General features: G+C 45.2%; 1 protein-coding gene across 8 annotated transcripts in view; it reads left to right on the forward strand.

Annotated features, from left to right (window-relative positions):
- The first annotated feature begins 9,992 nt into the window (after positions 1–9,992).
- Positions 9,993–15,206, forward strand: part of GPR161 (G protein-coupled receptor 161) — a 58,053-nt gene continuing 52,839 nt past the window's right edge. For 2 of the 8 annotated variants that reach the window (XM_034939809.3, XM_034939852.3), the window contains exon 1: positions 10,643–10,876. Coding sequence is in view for 3 of the 8 variants with exons in the window: in XM_008978279.4 (XP_008976527.1) it covers positions 11,219–11,358 (140 nt within the window). In the remaining 5 variants the exon portion in view is untranslated. The other 6 variants (XM_063604189.1, XM_003824607.6, XM_008978275.6 and 3 more) reach the window with 6 other exon arrangements.

Genomic DNA, 15,206 nt, shown 5'->3' on the forward strand with positions numbered 1-15,206 from the left:
CTTTAGTAGAGACAGGTTTTCACCATGTTGGCCAGGCTGGTCTCGAACTCCTGACCTCAAGTGATCCACCCGTCGTGGCCTCGCACTCGCAAAGTGCTGGGATTACAGGCGTGAGCCACTGCGCCCGGCCTCTACATGTTTTTTATTTTTATTTTTTGAGTCTCTCTTGTTGCCCAGGCTGGAGTGCAATGGCACAATCTCGGCTCACTGCAACCTCCGCCTCCCAGGTTCAAGTGATTCTCCTGCCTCAGCCTCCCAAGTAGCTGGGACTACAGGCGCATGCCACCATGCCCCGCTAATTTTGTATTTTTAGTAGGGACGGAGTTTCGCCATATTGTCAGGCTGGTCTTCAACTCCTGAGCTCAGGTGATCCGCCCGCCTCGGCATTCCAAAGTGCTGGGATTACAGGCGAGAGCCACCGCACCCGGCTTCTACGTGTAGTTCTAATAGGTAATAGGGTTTGGGAGTCACAGGTTCACTTCACTGTAGGGTTTATCAACAGGGAGGAATAAAGGGCACGGATCAGGAGAGCTGTTTGATGTGGATTCCCTTTTCCAAAGAGAGCTTAAATTTAAACTTTTTATCTTATCTCCAAATAACGTTATCAGCAAGACACCCAGACAGGACTGAGGAGAGAAAATATTACTCATTCAACCTTAAATGTACGCCTCATTACCCATCCACCCCACTGATAATACTTAATTTTTTGTTGTTGGCGCAATTATATGGAAAAGCATTACCATCTGGGATGGAACATTTTAAATTCTGTTAAAACTATACCTTATGTGTGACATACGGCCACCATTCAAACGGAAATTGGAGCAATTTTTTCAGTAATCCTGTATTATTTTTCTGTAAAAATACTATTGTTTATATCAAAATACTTCAATGATTCTAATTTTTCTGCGTAAAGAAATTACTGCATTGTACTGGAGATTATTAAAAGTATTTATTTGCCAAAAGTAAATTTATTTGCTAGAAGTAAATATTGAATGTTTTAGAAGCCTCTATTGGCATTTCTCCTTTTTTTTCTTCTCTTTTCTGTCCTTTTCTCTCCCCACTTCCCTCTTCTCCTCCCACTTCTTCCTGTCCCTTCCTCTCCCCCAAACCCCCCACCCCCCCACCCTTCCCCGCCCCTCCCCTCCCCACCCCTCCCCGTCCCTCCCCACCCCTTCCCACCCCTTCCCACCCCTCACCGAGGCTGTCAGAGTCGGTGGAGGCCCTTTCGCTCTCTGAGAGGCTCTTGTTCACCAACCAGCAGCCAGGTCCACCCGGTCTTGGGACTGGGCTGCTGCAGTTCCACCATTGGCCACTAGGGGCCCTCTGCCTCCCTGGCCTAAGGGGAGAGGAAAAGAATGTCTTTTTACTTTTCTAACGTTCCTAGTAGAAATGAGTCTCATGGGTAGTTTCAAAAGAAAATTCTCAAATAAACCAGGGGAAAATAAAGCGAACTAAAGAAAAGAAGCTCCAAATAACAAACATAGTTTTCGACCTTAAGGTGACTAAAATCTACTCCTGGTTGTCTTGACTGACACAGCTAACTGGGCACAGCCTTCGTTCCTCTCTTTCCTCATTAGAGGAAGCACAAAGCACAGATAAAATTAAATTGACCGTGATACCAGGGTTAGAAGGAGCCTCGCTGCCTCTCAAAACTTAGTTGTTTAGCCAGCATCACCTCTCTTTACATGACCTTGGGGTCATTCTCCCAGCCCCTGCCCCTCCACCCTGGGAAGCTTTTCCTCTGCAACCATCCTGATCTCTGACTCCATCCACTGGTCCAAAGGGAAGATCTCCCAGGCTTCCTGCACCAGCCTAGGGGTGTTTCTTTAGCCCTCTTAGAGGTCTCTGTGACCGTCCACACAGGAAGTTTGGTCTCTTCAGCCCCTTCCCTTGGAGTATCTGACCTCATCTCACTGTGGGGTCACAACCATCAACAAGCCTGGGCACAGTCAGGATCAGAATCCAGGTCTTTGGACTCAACCCATGGACTGATGTTTACACCACAATCCCTCCTTCAAATGCATGATGTGATTTAAAAAAAAAAAGGCAATGGCAGTAAGAACAGAAAGGTATGAATTTAATACACTAACAATAATAAAGGATCTTGAGTTCTAAAACTGAACAAATTAAGTGTGTAGAAAAATAAGTACACCTATGCCTTCTCAGGTGGTTCAGTTTTTACAGAAAAAAAAAAAAAAGGATTTTCCCCAGCTTGCAGTGTACTCATTTTCAAAAACTCCATTTTTCATGACAGTATACTTTCCATGTATCCTGGACTTAGATTCCATTGCTGGTCAACGTCAATGGCTAAAAGACAACTCAAAATTAGCACACTAGCAAACTGACAATTAATAGTGGAGAGAAAGCCTGCTCAGGGTGAAATCATAAGGTGGGCAGGAAAGTGATGGTAACGTTTCTCAATCTGTCTCCTATTCCATTGGGTCATTCTCTTAGCTAGTGGTCAACTAAGTCAGGAATTGTTGCTTAAAGTTTAACATAGACATCTTTTGACTTTCTTTTCTGCTCAACATTCACCCACCATTGCAAGATTTATTTAAGAATACTTCCTAGATGGTGCTGAGTACTTCCCATTACATTCCCTTCTTGTGTGATACTAAGATTGATCGGTTCTCCATCAACTATTCACTTAATGGTTTTAGTATACATTGATCACCATTGCCTGCAATAGTTATTTCATTAAGGGTTGCAAAATGGTGATTTTAAAATTCTGTTCTTCTTTGTGCATTTATTTGTTGGAATTTTTCTATTAAAAAGAACTTTCCCTAACTACTCTTTGGTCACACTGAATGCAATTCGTATAGGAAAAGTGGAATAAATGTTTGATTCCTTCCTTTTATTTACTAATTTTTCAGAGGAATGAATTGGTTGCCTAGCAATCACCAATGGTAACCAATTTTTTCAACTATAAACTCAAAGATTTTTCTATGTGGATATTATCTTAGTCAGTTTTCTGTTACTATAACTTAATAACTGAGCCTGGGTAACTTATAAAGATAGTGAATTGATTTCTTACAGTTATGGAGGCTGGGACATCCAAGGCCAAGAGGCTGCATCTTGCTGAAGGCATTCTTGCTGGCGGGGGCTCTCTGCAGAGTCCTGAGGTGGCACAGGGCATCACATCATGAGGAGGGTGCATGAGAGAGAGCCAATGCAGACCTGGCTTCTTTAACAGACCCATTTTTGTTATAACTAACCCACTCCCATGATAACCTATTAATCTATTAATCCATTAATCCATTAATGAGTTAATCCATTCATGCGGGCAGAGTCCTTATGGCACAATCACCCCTTAAAGGCCTCACCCCTTAATACTGTTACATTAGGGATTAAGTTTCAACATGAGTTTTGGAGGATTCAAACATTCAAGCTTTAGCAGGTATGTTCCAATCCATTGCAACTCTTCTTTTTTTTAGAGATGTGGTCTCACTATATTGCCCAGGCTGCTCTTGAACTCCTGGCCTCAATTCTTCTACTTCAGCCTTCCAAAATACTGGGATTACAGGCATGAACCACTGTGCCTGGCTTCTTATTCTTTTTGATGTTCAAATTGTCCCTTCAGATCAGCTCTTGTATCTTTTCAAAATGACCCCATTGGTCTTTGAAATCTCTTTTCTGGTACACAAAGATATTCCAGATTCATTTTATATGCTTTAAAAAAAAAAAAAGCATATAAAGTTCAGACCTGGAATAAGCCATTTCTGCAAGGAGCCTTAGTTCCTCTTAATGAGAAGTGGTATTTTAAGACTACGTCTGCTTGCTAGCAGTGTTCATTGCTACAGGAGTGCTCACTCCTGTGTTCTCATTTCTTCTTGCCTTTTGAGTGGTTAGGGTTGGCAAACGCAAATTATTCTTTGCAGGTAGGTTTTTACTTACCTATACACTTTTTTTTTTTTTTTTTTTTTTTTTTTTTTTTGAGACGGAGTCTCGCTCTGTCGCCCAGGCTGGAGTGCAGTGGCGCGATCTCGGCTCACTGCAAGCTCCGCCTCCCGGGTTCACGCCATTCTCCTGCCTCAGCCTCCCGAGTAGCTGGGACTACAGGCGCCCGCCATCACGCCCGGCTAATTTTTTGTATTTTTAGTAGAGACGGGGTTTCACCGTGTTAGCCAGGATGGTCTCGATCTCCTGACCTCGTGATCCGCCCGCCTCGGCCTCCCAAAGTGCTGGGATTACAGGCGTGAGCCACCGCGCCCGGCCACCTATACACTTTTATATTTTTTTCCTTGCGAAAAATCACAGGTCCCACAACATAAAGGTAATTACTTATTTGCTTTTTTCTATGTGTGTGTGTATTTTTTTCTTTTTTTGAGACGGAGTCTCGCTCTTTCTCCCAGGCTGGAGTGCAGTTGCACAATCTCGGCTTACTGCAAGCTCCGCTGCCTGGGTTCACGCCATTCTCCTGGCTCAGCCTCCGGAGTAGCTGAGACTACAGGTGCCTGCCACCACACCCGGCTAATTTTTTTTTGTATTTTTAGTAGAGACGGGGTTTCACTGTGTTAGCCAGGATGGTCTCGATCTCCTGACCTCAAGCTCCGCCTGCCTCGGCCTCCCAAAGTGCTGGGATTACAGGCATGAGCCACCACGCCCGGCCTTTTTCTATGTATCTTAATTGTTTCAGACAACAATACCAGAGTACCACTGACATAAGAGAACTGAGTGAGATTGAGTTTTGGTTTTTTTTTTTTGAGATTCTTTTTGTCCTAAGAACATATCCCACTAGGAAAGTGCCATCAAAATATTATATTCTAAACTCACTTGAAATTTTTGTTTTGAGCCGGAGTCTCACTCTGTTGCCCAGGCTGGAGTGCAGTGGCAGGATCTCAGCTCACTGCAACCTCCATCTCCTGGGTTCAAGCAATTCTCCTACCTCAGCCTCCCAAGTAACTGGGACTACAGGCATGAGCCACCATGCCTAGCTAATTTTTGTATTTTTTTTTTAGTAGAGATGGGGTTTCGCCATGTTGGCCAGGCTGATCTCGAACTCCTGACTTCAGGTGATCTGCCCACCTTGGCCTCCCAAAGTGCTGGGATTACAGGCATGAGCCACCGCACGCGGCCCAAAAATTTGTTTTTTAAAAACTTCTTTAAAAATGATTTTTCTTTTTCTTTAGAGACAAGGTCTTGCTATTTTGGCTAAGCTGGTCTTGAACTCCTGGGCTCAAATTATCCTCCCACCTCAGCCTCCCAAAGTGCTGGGATTATAGGCACGATCCATTGTGCCTGGCCCTGAAATTCTTTATATTGTTGTGGCAGAATTGGAAGATAGCTTGACAAAGATGTCCTTTCCTAATCCCCAGGACCTTTGAATATAATGAGATATCATTCCTAGGATTATGTTATTTGATACAGTTGACCTTACGACAGGGAATGTAGACCTGATGTATTACATGAATCCTTAAAAACAAAGAGCTCTCTCTGGCTGAAAGGGGAATTAAGAGGAAGCCAGAAAGGTCAGGGTATGAGAAGGATTTGACATGCCTTTGCTGACTTTGAAGATAAGGGGACCACATGAGGAAGAATTGCAGGCAGCCTCTGGGAGCAGAGGGTGGCCCCACTGCCAGCCAGCAAAGAAATGGGGGTTTCCATCCCACAGTGGCAAGAAACTAAATTCTGCTGGCAGCCTGAACAAGCTTGGAAGCAGAGTGCCCGCAAAAGCCTCCATATAAGAGCTCAGATTAGCCAGCACCTTCATTTTGGCATTCACATGAGCAGAAAACCCAACTGAGCCTGCCTGGACTTCTCTCTAAACTGTGAGATTAAAAAAAATGAGTGTTTTGCCAGGTGTGGTGGGTCACACCTGTAATCCCAGTGACTCGAGAAGCTAAGGTAAGGGAATTGCTTGAGGCCAGGAGTTCAAGACCAGCCCAGACAACATAATAGAGTGTTTTAAGCTGCTAAATTTGTGGTAATCATTATGCAGTGACAGAAAACTAATAAAAGTTCATATGCCACCAACTTGATATTCATCCTAGTTTTTCTTCAGTTTCTGGAGGTTTTTTCTTTTTTGAGTTAACTTTTCTCAAATTTGTAAAATACGTACTTAGTTTCAAAGCCATACAGCAAGGAACCTTCCTAGAAACCTTGCTTTCTTTTTCATTCGTTCTGTTTGTTCCTTTCCCTTATTGGAAACCTTCTTTTTATTGTTTTTGGTTTGTTTTTCCACTTTTAAGTATAAGCAAATACCTATATATTTATTTTTTTTCCTTTTCTCACATAAAAGATAACATAGGCTGGGCGTGGTGGCTCACACCTGTAATCCCAGCACTTTGGGAGGCCAAGGAGGGTGGATCATTTGAAGTCAGGAGTTCAAGACCAGCCTGGCCAACATGGTGAAACCCCGTCTCTACTAAAAATAAAAAATTAGCCTGGCGGTAGTGGGGCGCGCCTGTAATCCCAGCGACTCGGGTGACTGAGGCAGGGGAATCGCTTGAGTCTGGGAGACAGAGGTTGCAGTGATCTGAGATCGCGTCACTGTACTCCAGTCTGGGCAACAAAGTGAGACCATGTCTCAAAAAAAAAAAAAAAAAAAGATAATGTATAGCAAATATTCCTGCACCTTGCTTTTTTCCACTTAACAATACATCTTTGAGGCCACTACATGTTAGTGTATAGAGATTTTCTTCATTCATTTGTAGCACTGAATCCTAACTTATTCCTCTAATCCCCTACTGACAGACATTTGGGCATTTTTAATCTTCTGTAATTACAAATGTATCCCAAATATATAATGTTGCTTTTTATTGGCAACAGAAGATAAATGTGTACTTGAGGATTTTTTTAATAGATCAAAAGATAAATGTACTTGAGGATACTTTTTTCCCCCGATACAAAATATGTGGAATTTTTTCCAACATCAATCAATTCTCTGACACCAATTGGGTATCCAACAATTCAATTCAATTCCGACACTAACTGCCTGAGATAGTTCAGACTCCACAGATTAAGGGCTCAGTCCCATACACTGTCCCCACTTCAGGCACCACATGAATGTCCAGGGCCTCCAGTACTTCTGACCGACTTGGCTTCAGATCAGGAGTTCCCATGGCTAATAATTTCCTATAACAGCTCACAGAGCTCAAGAAAGCACTTTACTTACTTTGATTACTGGTTTATGACAAAGGATGCAATTCAAGAGAAGCCAGATGGAAGAGACGGGTAGGACAAGGCAGTGGTACGATCTCAGCTCACTGCAACCTCCACCTCCCCGGTTCAAGCAATTCTTGTGCCTCAGCCTCCCATGTAGCTGGGACTACAAGTATGTGCCACCATGCTCGGCTAATGTTTGTATTTTTAGTAGAGACACGGTTTTGCCATGTTGGCCAGGCTGGTCTCGAACTCCTGACCTCAAGTGATCCACCCGCCTTGGCCTCCCAAAGTGCTTGGGTTACAGGAGTGAGCCACGGCATCCAGCCCAATAATGCTCATTTCAATGTATCAGCCCTAGTGGATGACATCATGAAGTGGTCAGACACTTGAAGTTATAGACAGGATCACTGCAAGTATGACACAGATATATAAATGTAGACCAAGTCACCTAACTTGTACTAGTAAATCTGATACCATGAGTGGCATTGTTAATAGTGAGGTGATTTCCAAAATACTGAACAACTCTTGGTGAGGTTTGAGTAAATCAAGGTGCAATCTTCCTTCAATTCACATAGTACTTGCATTCCTAGACAAATTGCTGTACAACAAAACCATGCAAAAAAAACCCTCATGCATATATGTAAAATAGTTTGGTTTCAGACTTAGAAAAGTATAGACAGTTTTTACTGTCATGTGTGAAAGGAACTGTTCTTTTTGTGTAGGACTATTTCATGTACTGCAAGATGTCTGGTATCCTGGGCCGCACCCAATAAATGCCTGGGGTGTCCTCTAATCATTGTGACAAACCCAAAATGCCTTTCAAAATGTCGTATTAAGAATCACTGAGTGAGATGCTTTCTGTTCCAAGTAACAGAAATAAACCCATACTGATTCAATAAAAATATATGTATATTGATTGGCTCTTGTTTCTGATCAGTCCAGTGGCGCATCAGTTTCAGGGAAGTTTCCATCTGAGGTCAAATGGTTTTACCATTCTATCAGTGGAGGCATACTGTAAACAAATAAATAGAAAAATTGATGCATATTTTATAAATTTGGACACATTTTATGTAGAAAAACAATAGAGCTGTGAAAGAGTACATAGATTAGAGAATTTCTTTTAGATTGGTCAGGGGCTGAGTGCAGTGGCTCACATCTGTAATTCCAGCACTTTGGGAGGCCAAGGTGAGAGGATAGCTTGAGCCCAGGAGTTAAAGACAAGCCTGGGCAACATAGCGAGATCCCATCAGGGAAGACTTCTCTAAGGAAGTGACATTTAAGGTGAGATGTGAAGGGCAGGAAGGGCTTGGCCTGTAAAGAGTGGAGGAAATAACATTCCATGTGGAACAAATAGCATATTTCACAATTTTGCTTTCACCAGTTTTATGTGGACTGCTAGACTGAAATGATATTTTACATAAAATATGTTTTATATATAAATTAGTCAACACACATGTGAGGTTCAGTTGGACAAGGCCTCTCATTATCTTAGTTTATAAGTCTTTGTGGATGTCTCTAAAACAGAATGGTTTATTAAACTAATTTGGGAAAGGAGAATTAGTGTGTATCTTTCTCTTTTTCTAAAAAAATATAAATACATTCTTGCACAAAATCAGTCATGTTTTTCACAATTGTCACCTATACAATGATATACGGTGAAATAATTACTTTAATAACAATTTGTCTGTTTGCTCTGCATCTGACTGAATTCTGCTCATAGCTCAATATTAGCTCCAGAAGGGAAAAAAAATCTTAAGAGAGCAATTGAAAATGCATTTGTTGGCAGCAATTTCTATCCCTGAATGCACAGTAAGTTCTGAGCTTATGAGCTCAGAAAAAAGAAAAATCTTTGTGATAAATAATGCATTTGATAATGAGCAGCAGGAGAAAAAAAGTGTTTTCTGTTGAAGAGTTCAAAATGAAATAGAGTAAGTATGGGAAAAGGTTGCTCAGTATGAAGGACATCTTTCGCATCATGGATGGGTATGGAGCCAAAACAGCCGTAACTGTTTATTTTTTATTCTCATTCTCACCATGCCAGTCTGTGGCATATATCAGACCTTTCGTGAATACCAATTTTCAAAAGGGTTTAGTTCTCAGATTCTATGTCACTGGATGATTTACTTACATGACCTCATTTAACCTTTTCAACTCTACAGATACGAAGGTGTGAGTATCCCCATTTTATATATGAATAAGCTGAGAGGAAGGTTAACTCACTCCCTCAGGCTCATAGAGCTTAGCCGACATCTGAGTCAGTGTAAATTAAATAAATATCAGGGATTTCAAAATAAGTGTCTAAAATACTATTAAGAACAGAAAGCTTTAAGCTCCTTCAAGTGTCTGGCTTGCCGCGTGACCTAGACTCTTAAGTGGAGCGTCAGCTTCCAGTTTTTGACCAAATAAAGCATTTATCCCATAGGAATATTAAGGCACCCATTTACTTTTTTCTCCCCATTATCCCATTTGTCCCCAGAGCAATGTGGGTGTTTGGCAGGTGCCAGACAGTAAATTACTGTTCTAAATGGTGCCTCAGTGGCCCAATAATATTAAGGAAGCATCTCCCACAGTGTCAATCTGTAGACAAGGGAATAATTAATGTATTTATCAAAGCAGATGGATTTCAGAGGAATGTGAATCCTGCTCTAAGCACAGCATCAGGGTTTTTTTTTTTTTTTTTTTTTCTGGAGTTTAGTGAACTGGGCTTTATAACTTCTTACCTGATTATTTTGCTGCCCTGTTTGTCCTTCCTTCTTTCCCTTTTTAGCAGTTCTACTCTGTGCTTCAACTTTTCATCCCCTTATTAAGACTGCTGCATAGAAAACGTAGGAGGCTGGAGACAGGCAGGCAAAGTGGGGAGTGAGGAAGGGAAAACAAACATTCTGAGAAGGAACTGTTCCGTCCCCCGAGCTGACAGCGCCCGCTCTTTGTTTTGTGATGACTGCTCCCTGGCCTTTTGGTTCCGAGGGAGTGCAGGGCAGTAGTGTGAAGACCTGTTTACGTCCACTCCCCACTCCCCGGGGCTGGCTTCGGGGCGGATTCACTGTGGTATTATTAACAGAGCCCGGGACAGAGCCTGGCAGAAGGCAGATGGATGCTCGTGCCCGTCGGCGGGATGAATGAAAGGTGAGCAGCAAAGGCGATACCAGGATCGTCCACGGCGGGACTGGAGGAGGAGAATGGGACTGTGCGGAGCCTGCGGGAAGAATCTGAAAGTGTCTGTGTGATGGAGAGAGACATGGAAAAGGCGACGTCCCAGCGGCTGGAACTGGGGCGGAGGAACGGGAACAGGGAAGGCCTGAGTTAGGCACCACAAAGGTTTTCAGGAGAAAAGTGGGGCGAGCCCAGAGGGTAAGGGCGAGACAAAGAGCAGCAGCCGAGGCTGTTCGTGGGAAGAAATGGGAAAGAAGCAGCCGGGAGGGCGGGCGGACAGACGCGAAGGAAGGGGCGCGGGTGGGGAGGGGCGCCGGGAGCTGGGCGGGGCGGGGCGGTGCGGGGCGCGGGGAGGCGGCTCGGGGCTCCGGGGGCCGGAGGGGCCCGGCCGGGCGTGGGGGAGGCGGGGCGCGGGCGCCGCCAAGTTACTTGGCCTGCGCCCGCCCGGGTCCGCGTGCTGGTGGCTGGCCCGCGGGAGGAGCGAAGCGGGGCTCGGCGGGCTGAAACCCGAAACCTCCAGTCCCGGAGCGCGGCGGGGAGGAAGGAAGCGGCGGCGGCGGTGGCCGAGGCGGGGAGGCGGCTGGGCCGGGGCCTGAGCTGCCGCGGCGGCCGCTCCTCGGTGAGCACCCGGCGTGGGGCGCGGGCGCGGGCCCGGGCGGAGAGGGCGGTCGGGATGGAGCCAGGCTAAACTCATTGTGCGAGGCTCAGGGCTCAGGGCGCGGGCCAGGAAGGGTCCCCGCCCCCACGGCGCTCCCTTTCTCCCCGCGCCCCTCTCGGAGGTCAGGGCTGTCCTCCGCCCGCACTGCGCCTTGCTTTGGAGAGCTGGAGCTCTTTGTGGGAAGATGTTGGGGGCGCGCCCCTCCCCTGCGGCCTGGGGCTTCTGAGAGGCCCACCCCATTCTGCTGGGTGCAGCCCGTCCCGTTTCTCCGGCGCCGCCCGAAGCCCCTAAACAGTCCGCTGGATGGGAGGGCGTAGGTGCGTGCCCGGGACTCTGCCGATGCGTGCCGCGCCCCCTGGGGCCAAGAGACTCCACGTCCGGCTCAGGGCAAAGGGTGTGGGGAGAAGCGGTCACGCCCCTCGGCTGGAATCCGTGAGGACCAGGTGAGCAACCTTCTCCCAGCTGGGACTGAGGGCGCTGTCTCCCCGAGCCTGGGCGGGCGGCGGGTGGCGCGCCCAGAAGTGGCCCGGCGCCGCCGGATGGGCGGCTCTGCCCCTCAGATCTGCGGGAGGGAGATTCGGCTGGTTCTTGGAAAGGGGAGAACTCGACCTGCCCTCGGCGCCTTCTGGGCCAAGCTTAACCCCCGTGCAACCTTTGGACAAAGACATATGGGATGAGAACGTCTGTTGGATAAGTGGGGTGTCTCCTGTGCTTCCCGGAGGTCTGCTCACCAGTAACCACACAGCTGCGCATTGGCATCGCTTTATATCACATCTTGGAGGCTATTTTTGCTTGTTATTGTACTTTCATCCCTTTTGCAAAGTGCTTTCATAGAGCAGGTCATTTGATCCTCCTCCCGGTGAAGCCGTGAGGAGGTGTGTGGTTTTGGAGGGAAAGAACCTCAGTTCCTTGATTGTCCAGTGGAGACACTGATAACCTCAGGTGAGCCTGTCTCAGCGTGCTAGGGGCTGGGGGAGGATGGCCATCCTTGTGGCTCCTCCGTGGAGCCAGGCGTGGATTCAGCCTGGCTTCTTCTCCCCTAGTGACCTGGACCTCCAGATGAGTTCTGGAGAGCTATTGCTTCGGGGAATAGGCGGTTTTCCCTTACAATCTATTTTACTGCAGCCACTGGGAGCAAGTGAAGAGAGGCATTTTTCAGGCCCTCAGGGCAGAAAGAGGAGGTGGGAGGGACCTCAGGTCACAGAGACAGAGGCTCTTCAACTGTAACTGGAATGCATGGCACCCATTTCTGTTACTTCTTCCAGAGCACCTCTCTTCCGGTCTTCCTCCACACCCGTCTTATTTTATACTTCTCAGGTGCTTACAAGCACTTTCATGTACACTTTTTCATTCACACAACAACCTTGTGAAGCTCTACTAGCCCATTTGATAGGTGAGGAAACTGAGGCTCAGGAGAGATGAAGCATTCTTGCCCAGCTAGGTAAGCAGCCCAGATTGAACTCAGATCTTTTGCCTTGGTAGTGCTTTTCACGTGGTTTCCTGATGGCACACAGGTGGGTCCTTTAACTCACGGCTTCTCCCTGCCCTGTAGCTCCACCGCCATAACATCAAGAATAGAGACCCCTCATTAAGAGGCCCGCTTGACATTTTGGAACTAATCCAAGGCCGCAACGATATCCTAACCGTTCTCTTTGTGTTGCAGCCTGGTGCACTGTGCGTCCTCTGAGAGGTGAAGGAGCACTGTGTGGTCAGAGGGCTGCGAGCTCTCTGTTTGGGTTCCGAGGAAGACAGAATGGGCTGAACTGGAACTGACCTAAATGTCAGCAAGAGGAGATACAGTTCTGTGGTGTAAACTCCACTGCCAGCCGGGACCAGTCAGGAAGCCTGAGTGCAGGAGGCGGGTGGACAGGAGGGCTGGGTGGGAGCTGTGTGCTGCTGAGCCTGTCTCCAGTAAGGGGGCAGCTGCAGGTGCGGTAGGGCTCCAGCACATGGTTGCCTGATCTTAGTTTTGGGGGAAGCTGTAAATTTTTACGGAAAACAAGCTTCATATATTTTTAAAGATAGCAACGGATTCAAAACATTTTTTTTAATGTGCATGCAGTTTAACCAAATTATGTGTGCAGGCTGCTTGCGTCTTCTGTGTGAGGCCTTGGGAAGCACTGACTGTCATTCTGAGATGCAGTAAAGCATGACAGCAGGGGAGAAATGGTGTCTTCTTGCTGTTTTTCTATAAGAACTAAAAACATCAACAGAACTAGAGATAGCTATCAGTGCTACCTGGAGTTTGGAGGAGGGATTGACTTTATGACTCCATACTTCATTCATTCACCCAGTACTCGTCTATGACTCTTGTTTCTACACCAAGAGAAAAGGCTTACAACTAGTTTTAATCTATTTCCTTGCCATTTTATGTGCTCAGCAGGGGAGAGGACAGCATTCATGGCAAATATGTTCAGGGAGTGCTGGAGCATAAAGGAAGGAATTTGCAGTTGGCCAGGGGTAAAACATGAGGAGGTATATTTCAATTTTATTTTAGTTTGTGTTTGTTTTATACTCAAGCAATGGGTGAGAGAACACTGTGTTAAGAGCACGATCTGAAGTCAGACAGCCTACCTTCCAGCCCTGCCCCTTATAAATTTGTGACCTTAGGTAAATAATGTAAAGCATTCATGGAATATAGTAAATTTTTCAAAACTAAGAGCTGTAAATATTTTAAAACACAGTAACATATAGGAAAATAAATTCCCCTCTACCTCTTCTCTACTCCTTCTCCCCACCTTTGAGATAACCACTGTAAATGTCTGTCTTTTTAGGTCTTTTTCAGTGTGCTCAATATGGTCACCAAGCCTGGAAACATAGGTGAATATATGGTTTATTGATATTATATAAAACATGATAAAATAGTATTATCTACATTTCTCACTTTAGGACCAACCTGAATATATTGAATATACTTGAAAAAATACATAAATGAAGCTGGGCATGGTGGCGCACACCTGTAGTCCCAGTTACTTGGCAGGCTGAGGTGGGAGGATTGCTTGAGCCTAAGAGTTCAAGTCCAGCATGGACAACATAGTAAGATCCTGTCTGTTAAAAAAAGAAAAACATAAATCGGGTCATATAACAATGCTCTGTGGTTTACTTTTCTGATTTAACAATATGACTTAGAAGTCATTCAATAACAATAACAGATACATTGTACTTCATTCTTTTTAATAATAACATAGTATTTCATAGTATTCATATTTAAATAATGTTAAAATTATTTAAACATTCCCCCTTGATGGACTTATAGATTGGCTTCCAATTTAATCTAGATTTTCTGTGTATCTTTATCTGTGTACATGTACAATATTTCTGGGTAAAAATTGTTCCTGGACGTAGGATCTGTGGGTCAAAGGAAATGTACATTTTAAGTGGTTATTTAAGCAGAATTATCTTTGTTTATTGAGGTCTGGAAGATTGTGTAGAAAAAGAGACTGAATTATTTACTCTATTTATTTAAGGTTATTTGTTTGAGAATAAGTAGTGAATTGGAAAGGTATAGCATTCAAAAGTTATAAAAGGCAACATCTCCCTCCCACTCCTCTTTCCTAGCCCTCTTTTTCCTTTTTTGGGTATAACTAATTTTACCAGTTTTTGTGCATTCTTTCAGAAATAGTCCATGCCCCTACAAGCAAATAAAATGTACCTTCTGGGCTAGGCGCAGTGGCTCACGCCTGTAATCCCAGTATTTTGGGAGGCCGAGGCAGGCAGATCATCTGAGGTCAGGAGTTCGAGACCAGCCTGACCAACATGGTGAAACCCCATCTCTACTAAAAATACAAAAATTAGCCGGGCATGGTGGTGGGCACCTGTAATCCCAGCTACTTGGAAGGCTGAGGCAGGAGAATCGCTTGAACCCAGGAGCCAGAGGTTGCAGTGAGCCGAGACTGTGCCATTGCACTCCATCCTGGGCAACAAGAGCGAAACTCCATCTTAAAAAACCAACAAACAAACAACAACAACAAAAACAAACCTAAAAATGTGCCTTCTGTTTTCTCTCTTTCAGAAATAAATATGATAGCATATTATATGCTCTGTTCTACATAGGGCATTAAAAAAGTTTAATCTAGATCTTGGAGACCATTTCTTTTTTTTTTTTTTTTTTTTGAGACGGAGTCTCGCTCAGTCACCCAGGCTGGAGTGCAGTGGCGCGATCTCGGCTCACTACAAGCTCCATCTTCTAGGTTCACGCCATTCTCCTGCCTCAGCCTCCCAAGTAGCTGGGACTACAGGCACCTGCCACCACGCCCGGCTAATTTTTTTGTATTTTTAGTAGAGATGGGGT

Source organism: Pan paniscus, chromosome 1 (assembly GCF_029289425.2).
Source record: "Pan paniscus chromosome 1, NHGRI_mPanPan1-v2.0_pri, whole genome shotgun sequence".
In the NCBI taxonomy this organism is placed as follows: domain Eukaryota; kingdom Metazoa; phylum Chordata; class Mammalia; order Primates; family Hominidae; genus Pan; species Pan paniscus.